The 21,697-nt window shown below is 44.5% G+C and overlaps 1 protein-coding gene across 1 annotated transcript; it reads right to left on the bottom strand.

The window, feature by feature from the left end:
* Window positions 1-9,406: 9,406 nt before the first annotated feature.
* On the bottom strand, window positions 9,407-10,086 carry LOC140221407 (uncharacterized). The gene has a single exon (XM_072290995.1). The coding sequence runs from the start codon at window positions 10,026-10,028 to the stop codon at window positions 9,573-9,575; it is 456 nt and encodes a 151-aa protein (XP_072147096.1). The 5' UTR covers window positions 10,029-10,086; the 3' UTR covers window positions 9,407-9,572.
* Window positions 10,087-21,697: the final 11,611 nt, after the last annotated feature.

The following is a 21,697-nucleotide window of genomic DNA, read 5'->3' as shown; positions in this document are numbered from 1 at the left end:
TTCATAATGATATGCATGTGTGATATCATCCTTATTGCCTTTTATTACGTGCAGGCACTATATTTTGTGAATGTATTAGTGGTCAAATCTATCAGGTATTGCACATGCGTCGTATGATTGGCTGCTTGCTGCTGCCTTCAGGCGACACAATGAAATTTTGTCGCTGCCGCGACAGCTAGACGCACCCGGGAGGCGCGCAAACGCAACTAGTAGTAGGAAACAAAACATCGATGGAAATCGCTTCTTGCGCCAGAAATTGGGCCACCGAATAGTGGTATAATGGGCTGAAGTGCCGAGGTGCCCTGAAAATTGTAGTGCCTGTGCGGGCCGCAGGGGCCGCAAGTCTCAGGGATGATGGGCCTGCTGGGCATAAAGCAAGAGCTTTGGGCATGTGATTGAATTAACTAATTAGTCATGGACATGGGCTCAATAGAGCATCCTGTGCATGGCCCATGCAGTCAAAAGATTGGTTGGCGCAACAAATAGGCCAAGGCAAGAGTATGGGCATGTTGTGATTTGTGAATGTGAAAACCATACTAGCACGAAATACTTCCAAAATATGCTCCCCTGTCCAACTTTTATCTGATCTCCGCTCCCAAGATCCAATCCACTCTCCTCTCGCTATCTCGAACCCACCAACCTACCATTCTAGCAATAAGCCGTCCGCAATTCCCATTCCCCTCCAAGAACAGCTATATGCCCAGACCGCAATGGGAAAAAAAAATTAATTAGGTACTGCTGATAATATTTAATGAGAAAATTATATCAAAGGAGTGTAATACTTAGGATTGTGTTTCGTCCATACTACGTTGGCCGATATTTTCCAGCCTTTTCCACAATTTGATTTCCATGATATCTGTTGTTCAGCACATGTTGCTCGAACAAAGATATATTTTAGCGTCATACTGTACTTCTGCATAATATCTTCTAGACTACAAGGATACAGAAAATATATTTCATATTTATATTTCACTACACAATATATTTTGCATTTCTTGAGTGTTTTTTTTCAAATGGACAAAACATCACAATTTCAATACATGCCACAAAATTATATCACATTCGCATATGCTAATACATTTATACTATAAAATCCAACACACATACTAAATAGTCTAATTTCAATCATGGATACATAGACTTATCGTACATGTCTATTATGTTGAAAATATAATTTATATTGATAATGTTAGGAATTCTATCTACATAATCTAGTGTATTTATAAATGCACTATCCTTAGTCCTGTAAGATACATCCATGCATCTTCATATTACATATTTGTGACCCTAAACGATCTCAAATGAAAAACTTGTCAACTATAAATTTTTTAGATCTCATTGAGTACTTCTAAATAATCTGAAACAAAAATTTTATCAACTAAGTTTTAGATCTCATCGAGTTCTATAATTTTGATATAAAATTTGTTTTTAATTTTTAAAATAATATAAATTTATTTGCATGAGACCATTTCTAGGGCGGGCCACATAATTACCTGCTCCTAGAAAAATCATTCCTGGATGCGGGTGATGCCATCACCCGCGCCTAGAAAAGATCGCTATTTCTAGGGGCGGGTGATGTTTTCAGCCGCGCCTAGAAATGTTGATTTCTAGGTACGCGCGATGTTTCCATCCACCCCAAGAAAATGAAGGTCATTTTTGGGGGCGGTTGACCCATGGTCTATTTTAGATAATGGATAAAAACACCTGGCCTCTATATCCACATTTGGATATATGTAGCAAAAAATTACAAGAGTTCTTAGACTCCAATTCTTAAAATTGAGAAACACAACAAAGAAAAAAAATAACAAAGACTAAGAAAGAAAGATAGAAAGACTAAGCTTCAACCTTCTTCTACATCCTTGCTTCAAACTTGCTTTAAACTCATGCAACAACAAATCTTCACATCTCGTCTGCTTAGAAACTCTTGATGTTAGAAACGTCCTACAGTAGAACTCTCGGCCGATGCTTGTCGATCCATATCGTGTAGGAACCGAACTGAGTCGATCTCGATCATGGCCTCAAGAATCATCACTTCACACCTGCTAAGAACACACGCAATGGACCTAAAGCATCTACGGTAGCAATCTGTCCTGAGCTTGTTGACCCCGTGGTCTGCACATGAAAATCCATTTTCTTTTTTTCTCGAAACGAACCAGGCAGGAGAGATGCCGATTATATTAAAAAGAAGATGAAGCTCAGACCGAGCGAAAACAACAAAGGCAAAAAAAACAAACAAAATGCCGATAGGTTGGATTGGGTCATCAACACATGCCGCAACACGCCCACGCATCCATCTCAACATAACAACACATCAGCCGGTTGGACTGGGACATCAACACGTGCCAGACATCAATACGCGCCGAACTCAGCACATCTCAAGTGACGACGGCAGCAGAACCGAAGTCTTACCGTGGCACCCACCAATGTTCACGCTCATATAGTTGCCGAAAACCTACAGACGTGACCCTGTGCCGACAAGGAACCGAAAGAAGCAGACTGCACCGCACCGAGAAGGCCACCGCCATGTGGGACCCTCTACCGTAGTGCCACTGCCACACCACACTCCACCTGACAGAGTGATATCACCAAATCCGGACCTCTCGTAGGCTGCCTTACAGTCGCCACCACGATAACACAACGCGCGGGGGCCTCACCATATCCGCCATTGGACTCCACCTCGCTCTCATCGCCTCGAAGAAACACCACGCGCGGGGGCCTCACCACGCCCGTCACAGTACTCCATGTCACGGATCTGTTCCTGTAGTCACCGTCAGGGTGGTAAGCAATGTTGCCCCCCTCCCTCAGATCTCCATCGATCAGCCAAGGCGCCACTGTAGGTCGATTTCACCTCGTTGCTTCACCCGCGCACTTAGCCTTCGCCGTTGTGTTAGCAAGCCAAAGTCGCTTGCGCCGTCTTCCGACGATGTACCGCATCGGATAGCCCAGCTAAGCTGAGAAACCCACCGCAGTCCGCTGCAAGCCAAGTCGTCCCACGATGCTGTTGCCGCAAGTGCCGTCCTCCGACGCAGTCCCAGACCGCAATGACTGTTGCCAAGCAACACTAGCCGCCGTGGTCCGCTGCAAGCAGCCAAATCTGACAAAGTGCGACAACCCCTAGCCGCCACCATAACCGCGATGGCCTCTACGTGGGCTCAGCAACACCTGTCCAGCTTGCCACATGGTGGAATTGCCGCCACCAGCTGGTGCTGCCCATGACCAATGAACCAGCAATGCCTGAAGCCAGGTTGGGTTTCTTAGAGATGATGCCTCCAAGGAGGGCACGACGGCAATAGCGCTGTTGTCGCTCATCCAGAATCTGAACAGGTTTTCACCTAGAGAACCCGATGCAGCAGGGTTGTAGCTTGAAACATGACACCTCCAATGGGGAAAATGACACCCTACAACGTCACTGTCATCTCCACCAGCAAGACGCCGGTGAGGGCTTTCGCTCGGAGCATCCCAACCCCTCATTACACGCTCATGGCTCGGCATCCTTGGACCACAGCCATGGCAGGCTATTCGGTGTGGCGCCGCCGCCACGCCTCCATGCACCATGCCGCCGAACCTCCACCTCCGCTACACTCGCCGCCCACATGCACCACCACTGTACCTCCGCTCCTCAGCACCCGCGCATGGCCGCCACCTCCTTGGCACCCGCGCACGGCCGTCACCGGCCGCGTGCGCCTCTCAGCGCCTATGCACAACCGTCACCATGGCCATGCGCCTCCGTCTCCATACCCTCACATAATCATTGGTGCCCTGCTGGCGCACCATCCGCCACCTCTAGTCGCGGCCACTGTCGCCGCAGCATCCCCCGGCCAGATCTGCTGGGGTCTCACCTGTGGACAGCTCCTCACGCCGCCGCTCAGCTTGGCCGGCGCGCTCCTGTTGTGCGCCTCCTCAGCGCCCTCACGCGAGCGGATTCCTCCAAGCCTGAGGCCTACCGGATCCGGCCGTGGGAGCACTAGAGGCCCGCACAACCCCCCAACAAGGCGATGTCCAGGTCCCGGCCGGGCTTCTTCCCGAGCCTCACACCCTCCTCCCCGTCGACTTGGACGGCCACCACCTAGCACCCGCCACGCCGGCCGGGGACAAACTCACCGAAACCACCACCCCTCACGTTTACAACTCCCCGCCCCGCGTTGGCCGCCGCACGCCATAGATCCGGCAGCTGGAGGGCCGGATCCGGTCCTCAGGACCCCGATCCGTCGGCCCGCGCTGCCACCGTCACCCTAGCCGGCGGATCCGCTTCACACCTGTAACAACTCTACCTTAGTTAGGTGTAGTTAAACTTAAGAAATTCATTAGTCACTAAGTAGAGGAAATGAAAGGTCAAATTTGCCCCTAAAAAGCTCTTTTTGGAGTTAAATAGAAAACTTGAGATTTTGTATACAAACTTGAAATCTTGCCCAAATAGGAATTGTAAAACTTTTAATTTCAAACAACTTTTAATTTCAAATCAGGAGTACATCAAAATCCTACAAATAACCTAAGTCCAAGAATTCATATTTTTCCTCAACTTTGCAACCTGTTATCTCACAATTCTATATCTAACCTCGAGTCAGACCCCTAATAGAAGTTGTAGTGCTACGAGTGTGTTACAACTTTGTTATACTGATCCAAGTCTAATTCATAACCAAACCTGTTCAAAATTTTGGTCAAAGTCACACAAAATTGTCAAACCAGCACAAATGCATTTCTGCACTAAGTCTAGAAGAACACCCAGAGCGCGCATTTTGGCAAGCCCGTTCCTCCTAAAAGTGGAACTGAACCTAAGAAAATTCCTTACTAGGAGTTGGAGTCCTAAGATTACATCTTGGCATGATTCAAATTGGAAGCCACTCAAAAACTTAGCCTCCCCGACACCCCAACCTTGTCAAATCGAGCCCAGGTGAGCCCGTGAACCTCTTTAGCCGCTTCATGCCCTGAAATCGTCGGAATATCGCCGGGATTTTCCATCCCGCCACCGTTGTGCATGCCCGCGGGCACCCTTGCATCGATTGAGTTTTATGCAAGGACCTCAGCGCAAAAACTAGGGACCCCTGCGCAATTAAACCATAGACGCGAGGGTTAGATCGTAAGTTTGCCTCGATTTATTATTTTAAATCGGTAGAAATTAGATTAAACTTTGCAAATGCACCATAAATCGTAGAAAAATTAGAAAAATGCTAAACATTTTTTGATGGACTCAGCAAATTGTCTAGTTTCATATAAAAATAATCTTGCCCATGTTACTATTGGAAATAATACCAAATAGTTTTATTTCTTTTCTTGACCTTTTAAATCATAGTAAATCGCAAAAAAATATAAAAATGATAAATCCAACTCTGAGACCTATGTTTCAATAAGTAGAAGCTCAGAAAAATGCTTAAGGCCCTGGAGTAGAACTTTAAATCACTGTTTTAGCTTTATATTTGAAATCTAGGGTTAAATCTTTCTTTTTGCATAAGTTTTAATCCGAAGCTGAGAAAAATATGAAACCACTTGGAGCAGCTTAGTTTTAAAGTGGAGTTCACAGGGAAAATATGAAACTCTGACTGAAGCTTGATGAAAGCCACCTTCCTTTTTAGAGCAAGATAATAGGAGTAAAATATTGAAAGTAGATGTCCTTCACCAAAAATCATGAAAAATTCAAGAAAGTCTCTGTAACACACCTTCAACCCATTGTTAAAGTTTCACCCTCAGAATCACTGTATGTTTTGAGATAAAAATGGTTAAGTACATGCTACCTTTGGTTAATAAAATAATTTTAATTCTTTTTGTACTAATCCAATGGATCCTAAATTTTTATAGTAACTCATTGTGGACATAAGTAAGGTGCTGTAAATTTCTCAGTGTCATACGTTACTATTTGATTGTGGAAACAAATTTTGGATGAGGAATCGGTTTAAATGAATAAGAAAATGTAAGTCCTAGTAAACTTAATTGGTAAATTTTTGGAAGAGGTAAAGAAAACATTCAGAAATAAATGAATTTCTAAATGAACCCTGAACAGCCCTAAAAGCGACCCCCACCTTCCTTGTGAAGTCTAAGTTGTGAAATCTAATATATGTACACAATCACCATCAAAGTTAACCCCGAGTTTTAAACCACAACACACCTTATGAAGATGATTAAAGTTAGAACCTTGTTTAGGTGAATGTGGTCAAAATGCAACTTTCATTTCAACAATAATTCATGTCTTGCATCCTTCATACAAAAGCATGGAAAATTTGAACTCTCTGCGTGTGCATGTCGTGTAGAAGCTAATATCGCCGATGGAACCTACGAGCTCCACCCTACGCTGGAAGAGGAACCCACCGCAGAACTACATCGCGCGAAAGTTGAGCCTGAGCTAGATCAAGACCCCGAAGACCCGCTAACTTTTTCTGAACCTGAAGGCAAGCCCCGGTGCATGCTTCCCTGTTTTAAATTTATGCAATATGTTGATGCTTATGATTGTGCATTTACGTTTGTAGGAGTTGATTGAAACCGTAGATGCATGAACTTAGTACCTTTGAATCTGAACACTAGTTACTAAGGTCGAGTAGTTGTTGTGCGAAATAGGACTCGGTAAAAGTCGAGTGAATGTCTATCACTCGTGAGTTATAGGAGTTGTTGTTTACTCATACTACAACTATAAGGATGACGGACGGGACCAGGAATGGTTCCAATGTGGTGGTTTGCCCCGTCTATCTAGTAATGAACTTGTTAAGGTCGAAACGTGTCAGCGTTCGTGATCAAGTGTTTGAAAGTACTAATCTCATACCTAGTATGGGATAGGGAAGCCTAGTACCTGATAGAACTGGGACGTGGCTTATATTCTTGCTGTCCTTGGAACGTCGTTCACATGGTGCATCATGTGGGTGCGCAAGTACAACAAGAGGCCGGGACTATGGAGCATTGCATGCCAAAGGAAGTTTGGACCTGACACGTGCCTAAGGGATCGATGGGGATGGCTGACAAGTGAAGCGACCCTTCGTGGTGCGCGGATGTCGTGGGATTAGGTTCGCCATGCATGGTTAATAAATTCGAATCGATTCATCTGCCTCTCACAGTTTGGGACTGCTTGATCGCTATTCCGCACTGAGTAAAGATGGAATATGATGATGATTTTAATCTTGATGCTTGTTCTTTAATTGTTTGGAAACTATGCTTGCTTAGTATAAGTTGCTAATCTAGACTGGTTAATGAACTTAGAACTTGAGCTAAAATATTGAAAGTAAGGACTAACTTTAGGCGTTTTGCCAAAAACAAACCCACAGCCAAAAAGCCTTGCATGTCTAGGAGTCGGTGAATAGTTATCACCTGTCGGGTCAGTCTTGCTGAGTATTACTCGCTCAGCCTTGCTTGTAGCATAACTTTTCAGATAATGTCGATAGTTTGGCTGCTGGCACCACTTGGCCTACCTAGCTCCCTCCGGGTTGGACAGTCGAGTGGGATCCCTCCTCGGACGGCGAGGGCAGGGGTCATTGATATCATGGTCAGCTTCGCCATGGTATTATGTATCAACGTTTAGCTTCCGCATATTTTACTTCTTCGTTGTTTACAACCTTGCAAACTCTATTTGAATTTCGAAAACTCTGGTGTAATAAATTGTTGAACTATGTTAATGTGATGGGAATGTTGTAATCTCTGTGCCACTCACCTTCGTGTGAGCAATGATTCTCGATCCTGAGTAAGTGGTTTATTGGATGAAATCCGACGGACAACCAAGTTGGCTTGGTTAAAGTGCATGATCGCGTGTCAGACGACTCAAGTGCTTTCTAGTCAGGTTAATTTGCACGGTTCTATCACAGCACCGCTCCCCCACCTGGAACCGGCACGTGCCGCTAAAAATATCCTGCCACCGCCATCCTAGAGGCCCGCACAAACTTCCGGTAGGCCCCTCTGATGATGGCAGAGAGGGGGAGGAGGCGGCGGAGGCCGGTGGCGCGGCCGCCGCCCGAATGGCCCGAGCAGGGCGACGCGAGCCATGAAAATCCATTTTCAAGTGCAAACCGGTTGCTGTAGTGCGTCTTTATGTTTGGTAGGCTTGTGGAACTCCTCGTCCGCGCATAAAAAAAGAGGAGCGACTATAAATCTTATTTTAAGGAGTGTTTCAACTGGACCGGGCTTAGACCCAAGCACGTTAGATTTTTAAACCGGCTATGTCGTCAGCCGTGACAAGGTAGAAATTGGCTGGAGTTTGCACTATTTGACCCCGTATAACCGTGTGTTGGTGTACGTACCAGCGGAGACATTATTGCCTGGTATGGCCTTCTTCAATCAAGGTAACATCATGTAAATATTGGCCTGAAATGGACAATTTTGTAGCTCATCATCTTTGATTGCCCCGGAAGAACCATGCATTTCGACCCGTTCAGTTGTGTACTGACAATTTGTCCAACGATTATGGACGTTTAACTTGCAATATCAGTGTATTGGTAGTTTGGTACTGGGTGTCATATTGAGCGTAAAAAAAATTCTAATTCTAGTTTGTATCAACATGATGCTAGAGAGATCAATTGCATGCCATGTTCTTTGGAAAAAAGTGTACTTCCCCTGAAGGCACGTCTGTTTGGATCAACGGAAGGTGTCATTCACTAGTAGAGAATTGGGCTTTAGTCCCGGTTGGTAGGGTGCAAATATCCCGAAAATGCATCCGGGATAAACCAATCGGGACAAAGGGGGGATCTTTTATCCCGGGTCACTCAACCAGGATAAAAGACCCCCTTTTATCCCGGTTGGTAATACCAACCGGGATAAAACGGGTCACCCACGGCCGATGTTGCAAAAAAAAAAATTCTCACGCAAAATATGCGCGTGCGCGGTTCGTGGAATTCGAACCCACACCCTCCAGCCTCGCGCGTAGCTTCCTTACCATCCCACCTACACACCACATCTGACTATATAGGGGATGCTATCCTTTTGTATTAACTCGTGGGGGACCCTTTTATCCCGGTTGGAAACACCAACCGGGATAAAAGACCCCCTTTTATCCCGGTTGGTGTTTCCAACCGGGATAAAAGGGTTCGAGGATTTAATCCCCTTCCAGCCACCTTCCAGTCACCTCGTTGGGGACCCTTTTCTCCCGGTTTGAAACACCAACCGGGATAAATGACCCCTTTTATCCCGGTTGGTATTTCAAACCGGGATAAAAGGCTCTTGACCCTTTTATCCCGGTTGGTGTTACCAACCGGGATAAAAGGGGGGGTCTTTTATCCCGGTTGGTGTTTCAAACCGGGATAAAAGGCCTCTTAGAGTCTTTTTTCCCACTAGCCTTTGCAACCGGGATAAAAGGTCCCGGTTGGTGAGCCCCCCACCAGTGACCGAGTTTTAGTCCCGGTTCGTGAACCTTTTGTCCCGGGCCAACTTTAAACCGGGACAAAAGGGGGCGTATGGAAAGCCAATTCTCTACTAGTGATTGGACTCCAAATCCTTCGGATTTAGCTCAAATTTGATCTGTACACATATATTATACAAAAAATTCGATATATACCAAGTCAAAAACAAAAGGCCGTGTACCTATGCCTCACTAGAGCCACGGAGCATGAACACGTACGCATGCATCTTGCATCCCCTGCATGCATATGCGTCTCAATGCTTCTTCATCAGTTGAGGCTGTCCACGACTTGCCCAAGCGCACCCACGTAGCTCTCCGCGAGCCTTGTCGCCACCGCCACCGCGGCGTCCACCGCGCCCTCCAGCGCCGCCGCGAGGGCCTTGGCGGCCACCTCGCTGCCGTCCCGCGCCGCCTCCAGGAGCTCCGCCACTGCGGTCGTCGCGAGCTCCGCGGCGCCGGCGGCCACGCTCCACAGGAAGTCCACGAACGCCGAGAAGACGGCGGCGATCACGTCCCAGGCCACGCCGAAGACGAGCTCCACCGCCGCGTCGAGCGCGCCCTTGGTCACCCCGAGCGCCGCGTTCCCCGCCTGGCCGGGGAGCCTGAGCAGCTGCACGACGGCGACGGCGAGGAGGGCCAGGCCGCGGAGGAGCAGCACGGTGACGAGCTCCACGGACGAGCATACGAGGCATAGCGCTAGGTTCACCAGAGCACCAAGTACCATGGTAACTAATGCGTGCTACTGCTAATGCCTAGTAGTAACTAGTAAGAGAGGTTTCGTGATCATACATATATGTATATATATAGAGAGAGAGGGGGGAGAGAGAGAGAGAGAGAGAGAGAGAGAGAGAGAGAGAGAGAGAGAGAGAGAGAGAGAGAGAGAGATTGGTGTTGCTTGGAGTGCAAGGAGGGAGAAAGAGTAGTCGATCGCGAGGTTGTTCCTTGTGAGGTTTTCCATGGGTGCCTTTGTGGGAACAAGTAGGCAAGTCGTTGCTTCTAAGGTTTACTTTGATTATTATGCAGGGATGCATCCATGGGTCGTTGCTTATGGTGCAAAATTTTTTGTATCGAATTTTTCAACTATTTGCATTAAGAATTCTGTGTGTATGTGCTGACGCATGCAGAGCAAGACATCCCTGCTTGACGTTTTGTATGAACTAATACTAGGTATTACATACAAGTCAGTGAGAGGGCAGGGTCAAATTTAAATAATGCGTGTGGTTTGAACTGAATGTAACTTATAGGATATCCAGGGATAGCAACTGGAAGACAGAATATTCAATCAAAAAATGTTTTAGAGACGTTGAGGTTGATAATTCAATGGTACTCCCCTCATTTTGACATGTTGGTTCATGGCACAGCATGCGCAGCAAAAGTTCTAGTTTTAGGGAAAAAAACAATATGAAATTACTGTCCATGCCCTATTAAGTAACATGATACAACCACTTCTTCTTTTTCTAAACAATTAATTTTGGGTAGATATGAAAATAATGCAATATTGATTATACTTTGAAATTCTCAACGAAGAAACATGCTGTACCGATATTTTTTTCAAAACACAATACAGATGTATATGCATGTACACTCAACCCAATGAATACATACGTACACAATCCTACCCCTAGTTATGACCACCTCCGAGAGACTGAGCCGGTAGATCTTCTAAATTATAAAGCTACAACTTACACCTCACTATCAACGGGCACTGTCATCTATAAATAAATAACGCTAGTTAAATTTTAAAATTAATTTAAAAAGATATGAATTCCAGCGCCAAGTTGGCAAGCTGAGAACTTGAACTTCTTCCGCCGTAAAGAACTTTACGAGCTCGCTCATTTCGCCATATTGTACCGACAATATGGACGAAAAATCGCGAATGTACTGTACGGAGTAAAGCTTTCCTCGAGGACCACCCGGTAATATTTTATTACACTGCATGGCAGATGTGCGTCGATCTAACACAGATGACGCCATCATGCCGTCATGCCTACGCATACACGATACATGTGCCTGTAGCGGCACAAGGTTTCGAGAGGGGAAGGACGGATACATTTGAGATTTTATTAGAGCGTATCTACCAAATTTCTATTTCGTTTCCAACACAATAATTGTACTATCGTGGGACAAGGACGGAACAGTACCACTGTCAAACTTCTCAACGGTGCATGCTGCATGAACGGATGAGGAAATATCATCCAGACTCTAAAATATTTAGATAAATAACGGCATATTTTAATTCTGAAATACGCAAAATAATTATCAATATATTGAGTGATATGTGCACATGTTCACATTTAAACACATATTAAATATGAACAGAAACCAAATTAACACTACAAGGGAAAATAGCTCTAGTACCGGTTGGGAAGCCCCCTCTAGTACCGGTTCGCAACCGGTACTGACAATTCGGCATCACCTCCCGCCGCCCCCACCCACCCACCGCCCGCCGTCGCCGCCTATAGCCGCCCGCCACCACCTCACCTCACCCCGCCGGTAAGGGGCGAGCGGAGGGGGAGGGGAGGGGAGGCAGTGCTCGAGCTCCTACTGCGGACGGAGATAGAGGAAGAAGGAGCTAGAGAGGATAAGGAGAGAGGAAGGAGTTGAGAGAGGATAAGGGGCCTGCTACACATGCCTTGCTTTAATTTCTCTTGGACGATGGCGGATGGCTTTAGTACCGGGTGGGAAGTCCACCCGATACTAATGGGTTTAGTACCGGGTGGACTTCCCACCTGGTACTAAAGGGCCTCCTGGGGTTCCCAAATTTGGACCCGATACTAACATTAGTACCAGGTCCAAATGTGACCAGTACTAAGGGACTGGACGAGACGTCCATTTCCTAGTAGTGTAAGTACCAAAGAAAGTTCAAATGATATTTTCGGGTGAGGCCAGTGCCGGGGGCACCAGATGCGCCATTCTCAACTGGAGTAGACATACTACTCGATTGACCTTAGTCGATATAGTTGTGCAAAATTGATGCAGTCAGATGTTTGCAGTGCAATCCCTCATAGTCATTCGCAATGAGCATTCGTCCAGAGTTGCGCTCCCCAAAAATATGATCGCCCAACTATCCCAAACAGGATCATGATCATGGACACGGCTCCAGTATCCTGCTTACGCAACTTCTGTACGCGAAAACCTCGCACTAGGAATGAGCAGCAGCAGTAGAAATGCTAATTATGCAAATTAGTATATCTCTATTGGTGCTAACTATGGAACGGCACCTTTACTATTGCCATATCGAAAAAACCATAAGTCCACACCGCATTTCCTTTCACATTCATAATTCATCTCAATGCTCCATGCATGATATTATTGGAAAATCGAAAATCACACTATGTATTTCATCATCACAAATATGTAGGAACTAGGTATACGTCAGTGAGAGGGCCAGGTCAAAGTTAAGAAATGAAGCAGGTGGTTAAAATGTTGTTGGAGCCCAAAATTGTTAGCAAGTCGATCAGGCTTGGATGGCCGATCAGACCGGTTTCTCCAGGCGGTCCGACCGGTGTGGCGCCCTGTAGCTGGTTTGGCAATGTCAATTGGTCTAACTGGTTTAGCTAGGTGGTCTGACCGGTCCAACCCTAGTCTGAGTAGATTTGAGGAATCCTTGTAAAATTAAGAATTGTAAAAGGATTTTCATGCGGGGCAAGACCTCCCCACCCTATAAATATAAAGGGCCGCGACCGACTGAGGCTAACACCCAATCAAAAAAAATATTTTCTTTACTTTTATCTCCAAACCCTAATCTTTTCCAACCCCTTTGCTTTCCTCCTTCATCTCGAGGGCAGTTGAGGACGTTCTGAGTGGCCTGCCAATCTCAGAGCAACCTTAGGCGTATCATCCCTGACGGGGTCCCTCCCGGGGTGGTGAACGTAAGTTTTCACGTTGCCCCTGTGCAAACCGGTTTGATCGGCTTACCTGACCGGTCTGACCAGCTAGAGGCAGGAGCCTCGCGAGGTGAAGTTCCACCACGCGTGATCTAGCGCAATTCGGTGTGTTGGTCAGAAAAAGCGTTAGCACATTTTTAGCGACTCCACTGGGGAAGAAAGATCTATTTTTACAACCGTTCTATCAAACCCTAGCCAGATAGGATCTACTACGGAAATCGACAAGGATGACATCATCACGGCCTCCATGGAAGATCTCAGCGAGGAAGAGTGCTAGAAGTATTTGGCTGCGGAGGAGTACTTCAGGACACAGTTCTTAATGGGCTTCAAGAAGGACCGCCAGGATACGATGACAATAGTGTAAGATTTTGTGATGCCCTCGTTCAAGATAAATGACAACAAGGTTGAGGTAATCAACACTATAAGAAAATCACCCATAACCCATCTATGCTTAATGAAAAGGTTAATCAGAATGTTTTGGGTAGTGTTGAGCTTCTTGCTTCTTACATTGCGCGTTTAGAACGACTAGAAGATATAAAGAAGGGGAAATCTGTTACATCTAGTAGTAATATTATAAGTAGCAATACTCCTCAAATTGATCCACGTGGGGTAGTGCATCCTAGCTCTTCGGCTACGCCAAGGGTTATCCTTGAAAATTCATTGCATGGCATGCCGCCCAACTTCTTCCCTGGTCAAACGTCGTCGGTCCAACCGCCAAAGCCGAACACGGCTGGAGCGGTCAGACCAGTCCAGGCAACCGGTCAGATCGGTCTAACCAGTGCGCTGGAGGTTGTACCTGAGCAGCCTATGCCGCTTGCTGTTGTGCTGAGTTCGGCTACTCCTAGTCGTACCAATGGGCTTGAAAATTATGTGCCTTTATACAGTACATCAGTGCATACATCATCATCACCTAATGTCATACCTGATGATGTTTTTGAGGCTTATAGGTTCTCTCTAGCTAATAGCATGCCCCATTTGAATAAGATGAATACGGTGAATACAGTGCCACAACAGCCAAATAATTCTAATTGGAGTGAATTTGATAAATTTAAAGAAGATTTGGCTAATGTGATGAGAAATAAGCTTGATGTTGATATTGGCAACTCTAAGTTATACCAAAAGCCATATAACGTTGAGTTTGATAATGTTCCCTTTCCTCTTGGTTCGCGCATGCCTGATTTTATTAAATTTAATGGTGATGATAACCGAACCACTTGGGAACATATTAGTCAGTTTACTACTCAACTAGGTGAAGCGGGTTCCTACAATGATTTGAAAGTGTGAGTGTTTTCTCTGTCTTTAACTGGAAATGTTTTTGCTTGGTTTTCATCCTTAGCTCTTGGTTCTATTGATTCTTGGCATCAATTAGAACGAAAATTTTATGGTCACTTTTAGTGGGAGTTTTCAATTAAAATTGACAGATTTAACGTTGGTTAGGCAAGGTAGAGATGAATCCATTTCTGCTTAAATAAAATGATTCAAAGAAATCAAAAACCGTTGTTTTAATTTGTTAATTTCTGATATAGATCTTGCTGATATTGCTTTTAAAGGCTTAAGATCATATATTAGGGATAGGATAGATGGTTATGATTTTCTTTCGGTTGCACAAGTACCAGTGAGAGCTTTAATCAAGAAAACCAAATGAATAAAGAGAAAGAAAGCTTTAAATCTCATCGGTCCAATATGCATGCTATTGAATATAATTCTGATACTTCGAACAACGATGATAATCATGTGTATGTTGCTGAGTTCATGTGGCCTTCCAAGGCTAAGACTTATTCTTGTTCAGCTCTTAAGCCGGCTCATAAGGGTCAGCAAGAAGAAGTAAAATTTACTTTTGATGTTTCCAAATGTGATCACATATTTGATGAATTATTTAAGCTTGGGAACATTAAGATATCTCATGCCATACCCCCACTTGAAGAGTTAAAAAAGCGTGCATATTGCAAGTTTCATAATTCTTTTTTGCATGCTATTAATGATTGTAATGTGTTTCGTCGATAGGTTCAATCGGCCATAAATGAAGGTCGTTTGACTTTTCATGAAATGCTAGTGGACAAGGCACCTTTCCCTGTCAACGTCATGGATTTGCAACAGCCCAAGGTACTGGTTCGGCCGCATCAAGCTGAAGCAACCAAATGCAAGAATGTGGTAGTTGGGGAAGAGAAGCCTGCTGAGTAGGACAAACCAGTCACACCAGTTCAGGTGGCCGGTCCGACCGGTCTGGCCAAGGGTCGTCCTCAAATGTTGAAACTGAAGCATCCGGAGATTGGAACCTGGAAGCTTAACTTAGCCAAACATCAGGGGAGTGATGCAAAAGAGAAAATCACATTTGACAAGTTTTTGGCCAAGTATTCCAACCAAAAGGCCGTTACAAGTGATCGGCCATTAAAAAAAAGAATGAGGTCACCCATGCACCAAGAGGGACCGGCTTCGCCTCCAAGAGCAGCTACAAGGTAGAGGGGTGAGTGTTCTCAACAGAAGCAGCACCCTAACACATCATGGGCTCCTCCAACATCGAATTCACCATACCCGGTGTGGGATGATCATGGCGTGAGGTGGGTACCTTATCAGTTAGTGCAGCAACAACCTTTCCATCCTAGATGGGGAGAATCAAGAAGACCAGCTCTAGATAGGATTTCACGCCCCGTACATGACCATTTGGTGCCTCACCGATCAGGTTGGAGCTACCAGGCTCAACCGGTCAGACCAGCCTACCCCAACCGGTCTGACCGGCCTGCTCAGTCGCCGAGGCCATCTCCTCCAAGGCAAGTATATCATCCCAAGAAGAAAGAGGAGGGGGTGCAGAAGATGGATGTTGACCCAGAGAGGACTATAAGCAAGGATATAATCCAGATTGAGTGCATGAAGGTCCCCGTTGAGGATGATGGCAAAAGGTCGATTGTCATAGACAATAAGGCTAAGGCATCTATCTAGGGGACCCCTGCTGCTAATGATCATGAGGCTAGCTGTAGCAGTTCTAGCTCCAAGTACTTCTTACCAAGGTGGTCCCTCCCGGTTTGACTCGCACACAAAGGAGGAGGCTTCAAAGATTGCAATTCCAGGAGAGAAAGGAGCAAGAACTGGAGAAACAGAGAGATGGGACCTTCAACAAGTACCGACCCATGGTTCTGCAAGGGAAGGAGTGGAAGGTCAAGGTGGATGCCCAACCAGCACCTACACCAGTCAAACCGACTGAGCCACTGGTCAGACCGGTCGAGATGCCGGTGCCACCGGTTGAGCCGGTCAGACCGGCTGTGGAACCGGTCCAATCGGCCAAGCCAGAGATGTCGCCCAGTTTTGCTTCTTCTACTCCTGTGGCTTGTGAAAATGAGTTGACATCAGTTCCTAAAACAGAAGATGATGAGCAACTTGTTGATTATAGTTCTTCACCGGAATGCATGAACCTTGAAATCAATGTGGTGCATATGTCAGCGGATGGTTATGCTATTGCAGAGGAAGAATTGGCTCATCTTGATTTCAAACTCAGGGAAGCTATATTCTAGAAGCCTAAAGCTACTAATAATCATCTAAAGGCATTGTACATGAAGGGCCACATCAATGGGAAACTAATTTCTCGAATGCTAGTTCATGGAGGGGTGACTGTTAACTTGATGCCCTATTCTTTGTTCAAGAAATTAGGTGGTTCAGATGAGAAGCTGATCAAGACCAACATGACCGTCAGCGGTGTGGGAGGAGGCGAGCCCATGGGAGCTAAAGGCGTCGTCTCTATGGAGCTCACCATCGGGAGCAAGACGCTTGCTACTGCTTTCTTCATCGCCGAGACGCAAGGTAACTTTATCTTGATCTTGGGTCGTGATTGGATATATGTGAATCAATGCATTCCTTCTACCTTGCATCAATTTTTAATTCAATGGGTAGGCGACGAAGTAGAGGTTGTGCATGGTGATGCGTCGGCTTGTGTTGTTGTATCTGATAGTTCCGCCATAGGCATACATGATAATGTTAAATGTTTATCTAGTTTAGATCTTTCTGATTATGAGCTCATCAATTGTACAAAGGATGGCTTTGTTCCTGCTGTTTTAAAGCTGGTTGAGAATCGGCTAAACCACCTCATGTGATTTAATGGATAAAAATCTAGAGTGGTTGCAGCAAAGACTTGAGCACTATCGGGCGCATAAAGAATGATACGCGTGAAGCCATTGAAGATTTTGATGATATAAGCAAATTAGGACAAGGGTTTACGTCACCTGATCCTTTAGAGGAGGTAGATATTGGTGATGGCACTATACCTAGGCCGACATTTGTAAACAAGAATCTTGAGCTTGCTTTTAAGGCTGAGTTAATTGAATTATTGAAAGAGTATGTCGATTATTTTGCATGGAATTATCATGAGACGCCTGGTTTAAGCGGCGAGTTAGTTGAGCATCGGCTTCCTATCAAACCTTGTTTAAGCCTCATAAACAACCAGCTAGGTGATTTAATCCTATCATATATGACCGAGTTAAAGAAGAAATTAATTGGTTGCTAGATGCTAAGTTTATTAGGCCTTGTCGATATGCTGATTGGATTTCCAATATTGTGCTTGTTGAGAAGAAAGGTATCAGAGTTTGCATTGATTTTAGAGATCTTAATAGAGCTACTTCTAAAGATGAATATCCTATGCCTATAGCTGATATACTTATTAATGCTGCTTCTAGGCATAGATTTATTAGTTTTCTTGATGGTAATGCTGGATATAATCAAATCTTTATGGCTGAGAGGATATTTCCAAAACGGCCTTTGTATGTCCAGGATTTGTTGGTTTATTTGAGTGGGTTGTCATGAGTTTTGGTTTAAACAATGCTGGTGCTACTTATCAAAGAGTTATGAATTTGATCTTTCATGACTTGTTTGGTGTAATATTAGAAGCTTATATCGATGATATTGTTGTCAAATCTGCTAGTTTAGAATCCCATTTAGCTGATTTAAGACTTGCATTTGAGAAAATGCGTCGATATGGCTTAAAGATGAATCCACTCAAATGTGCTTTTGGTGTATCGGCTGGGAAGTTTTTGGGCTTCATTGTACATGAAAATGGCTTAGAGATAAATCCTAAAAAAATTGAGTCTATTAGAAAGGTACAAACTCCTACCTGCAAGAAAGAGTTGCAAAAGTTCTTGAGCAAAGTAAATTATTTGAGAAGGTTTATTTGTAATTTGTCCGGGAAGGTGAATGCTTTCACTCCTATTCTTCGGTTGAAAAATGAAGCTGAATTTACTTGGGGGCAAAACAGCAAGAGGCTTTTGAGAAAATCAAGCACTATTTATCTTCACCGCCTATTCTTCAAGCACCAAAGAGTGGGATTCCTTTCAGATTATATGTGGTGGCTGAAGAAGGTGTTATTGGGGTTGTTTTGGCTCAAGAGACCGAAGCAAGGAGCATATTGTTACATATGTGAGTAGAAGATTATTGGACATCGAAATAAGGTATACATTTATTGAAAAATTATGTTTATCATTATGCTTGTACCAAGTTGAGGCATTATTTGTTATCGAATACTTGCATAGTAGCATGCCAAACCGACATAATTAAATACATGTTGCATATACCGATTTTGAGTGGTAGAATCAGCAAATGGGCTTATGCTCTCATTGAATATGATTTGGTTTGTGATATGTTGAAATCCATGAAAGGTCAAATTGTAGCTGATTTTATTGTTGAGCACAGAATTAATGAGCAACTTGATTTAAATGTCGATTATGTTACTTTTACCCCATGAAAATTGTATTTTAATGGATCGGTTTGCAAAAGTGGTTGTGGTGTTGGTGTTATTCTTATACACCAAATGGTGCTGTTTTTGAAGCTCTTAACCGGTTGGATCATAAGTCTACTAACAACCAAACCGAATAGGAAGCTCTCTTGTTTGGGTTAGAAATTTTGCATGACATGGGGGTGAAACATGTAGAAGGTTATGGTGATTCTTTACTGGTGGTATAGCAAGTTTCCAAAGCATTCCAATGCTTAGATGGATTTCTAAATGCTTATCTTGATAAATGCTTAGATATCATATCTTGCTTGGATGAGTTTGTTATTTATTTTGTACCAAGGGAAGAGAATCCGAGGGCTAATGCTCTGGCACAACAAGTGTCTGGCTATAATGTTCAAAAAAGAAATTTTTGTGAAAGAAAGCTGATGTTTTATGAAGCCAAGGCTTATGCTCCGGAGGAACCGGTCCAACCGCTCTCTCCGACCAGTCTGACCGGTTCAACTGGTCTGATTGCCCAGGCAACCGGTCTGACTGGTCTGTCCGATAAAAATCCTACTTCAGCCATTGAGTGTTCTAAAGCCATTAAGGATGAAGTGGATGATTGGAGAAAACCTCTTATTGATTATTTACAGAATCCCAAGTGCACAGTTGATAGAAAATTTCGATGATGGGCTTTCAAGTTCACTTTGGTTGATAGTGAATTATATCGTCGGACTGTGGAGGATTTTCTTTTGAAGTGCTTGGATTCCAATCAGGCTAGAATAGCTATGGGAGAGGTTCATGAAGGAATTTGTGGTACACATTAGTAGGCTCCTAAGATGAAGTGGCTTCTTAGGCGGGCTTGCTTTTATTGGCCTAACATGATAGTCGATTGTTTCCGCTACTACAAATGATGTGAAGAGTGTCAAAAGTTTGGGGATGTCCAGATGGTGCGTGCAAATTGATGCATCCTATTATTAAGACATAACCTTTTCTAGGATGGGGATTGGACTTTGTTGGCAAAATTCATCCTCCTTCGTCAAAAAGGCATTATTTCGTGATAGTGGCTACTGATTATTTCATCAAGTGGATTGAGGCAATTTCCCTCAAGAATATGACACATCGGGGGGTGATTGAGTTTGTTAAAGAGCATATTGTGCATAGATTTGGCATTCCACAAACTTTGACCACAGATGAAGGGACTTCATTCATATCTAAAGAGGTGCGTGAATTTGTTGAATCCTATGGTATTAAGTTTCTCAATGTATCTCCATATTATGCTCAAGCTAATGGTCAAGCCGAGTCTAGCAATAAAAATTTGATTAAGCTCATCAAGAAGAAGATAGAAGATAGTCCTAGAATATGCCATGAGGTATTACCTGAGGCTTTATGGGCTCAGCGTATTTCTAGATATGGTGCGTCTAAAGTTACCTCTTTTGAGCTTGTCTATGGTCAAGAAGCCGTTTTGCCTGTTGAGGTGAATCTAGGCACATATAGGTTGGCTAAGCAAAATGATCTTGATTTTGATACTTACCATGCTTTGATGGTGGATAATATTGATGAAGTGACCGACAAGCGATTGGAGGCTTTGAAGGAGATTGCGAAGGACAAAATTCAAGTTGCTAGAGCATACAACAAGAAGGTAAAAGCTAAATCTTTTCAAGTTAATGATCTGGTTTGGAAGATAATTCTACCTATAGGGACCAAAAGCAACAAGTTTGGTAAGTCACCTCTGAGTTGGGAAGGGCCATACAAGATTGTGAAGGCACTTTTTGGGAATTCCTATATGGTAGAGACTTTGCAGGGACAACAATTGCCAAGAGCTCTCAATGGGAGATACTTGAAGAAGTATTATCCAAGTGTATGGAAAGATGCTTGATGTAACATGGCCGGTATCTTCAATTATCGCCCTTAGAATGAATGGCCAATGAATTCTGAAAAGAGCATCGCCCTTAGGCTTATTCTTTGGTACGCAATACTTTTCCAAAAAACAGGGGGACATGTGTTGGAGCCCGAAATTGGCAGCAAGCTGATCAGGCTTGGACGGCCGGTCAGACCGGTTTCTCCAGGCGGTTTGACCGGTGTGGCGCCTTGTAGCCGGTCTGGCGCCGTCAACCGGTCTGACCGGTTTAGCTAGACGGTCTGACCGGTCCAACCCTAGTCCGAGTAGATTTGAGGAATCCTTGTAGATTAAGAATTGTAAAAGAATTTCCTTGCGGGCAAGATCTCCCCACTCTATAAATATAAAGGACCACGGCGGATTGAGGTTAACACCCAATCGAACAAAATATTTATCTTTACTTCTATCTTCAAACCCTAATCTTTTCCAACCCCTTTGCTTTCCTCCTTCGTCTCGATGGCGGTTGAGGACGTTCTGAGTGGTCTGCCGATTTCAGAGCAACCCTAGGCGCATCATCTCTGACGGGGTCCCTCCCGGGGTGGTGAATGTAAGTTTTCACACTGCCCCGTATGGAAACCAGTTTGACCGGCTTCCCTGACCGGTCTGACCGGCCAGAGGCAAGAGCCTCATGAGGTGAAGTTCCACCACGCGCGATCTAACGCAATTCTGTGTGTTGGCTAGAAAAAATATCAGCAGATGTAATGGATATATAGAATATCTATGGATGGCAACTCGTACTGGAAGGGAGAATATTCAATCCAGTACTTGTGGAGAGGCGGGGGCATGGGGTTTGATACTTGACTTAATTTCCTGAGTGCCATTAAAATTTACATGACTTCCTTTAGTGCTATTAAATTTAATCAAATTCCCTCGGTACCACTAAATCTAAATTTATCCCCTGGTTGCCACTTCTGTTA

The sequence above is a fragment of the Setaria viridis genome, chromosome 1 (genome assembly GCF_005286985.2).
Source record: "Setaria viridis chromosome 1, Setaria_viridis_v4.0, whole genome shotgun sequence".
Classification (NCBI taxonomy): domain Eukaryota; kingdom Viridiplantae; phylum Streptophyta; class Magnoliopsida; order Poales; family Poaceae; genus Setaria; species Setaria viridis.
The sequence above is the reverse complement of the archived record's forward strand: the minus strand, read 5'-3'. Positions and strand labels throughout refer to the sequence as shown.

Excerpts from the sequence above, each read along its gene's own strand:
- LOC140221407 (XM_072290995.1), bottom strand. The coding sequence starts at position 10,028 with ATGGTACTTGGTGCTCTGGTGAACCTAGCGCTATGCCTCGTATGCTCG.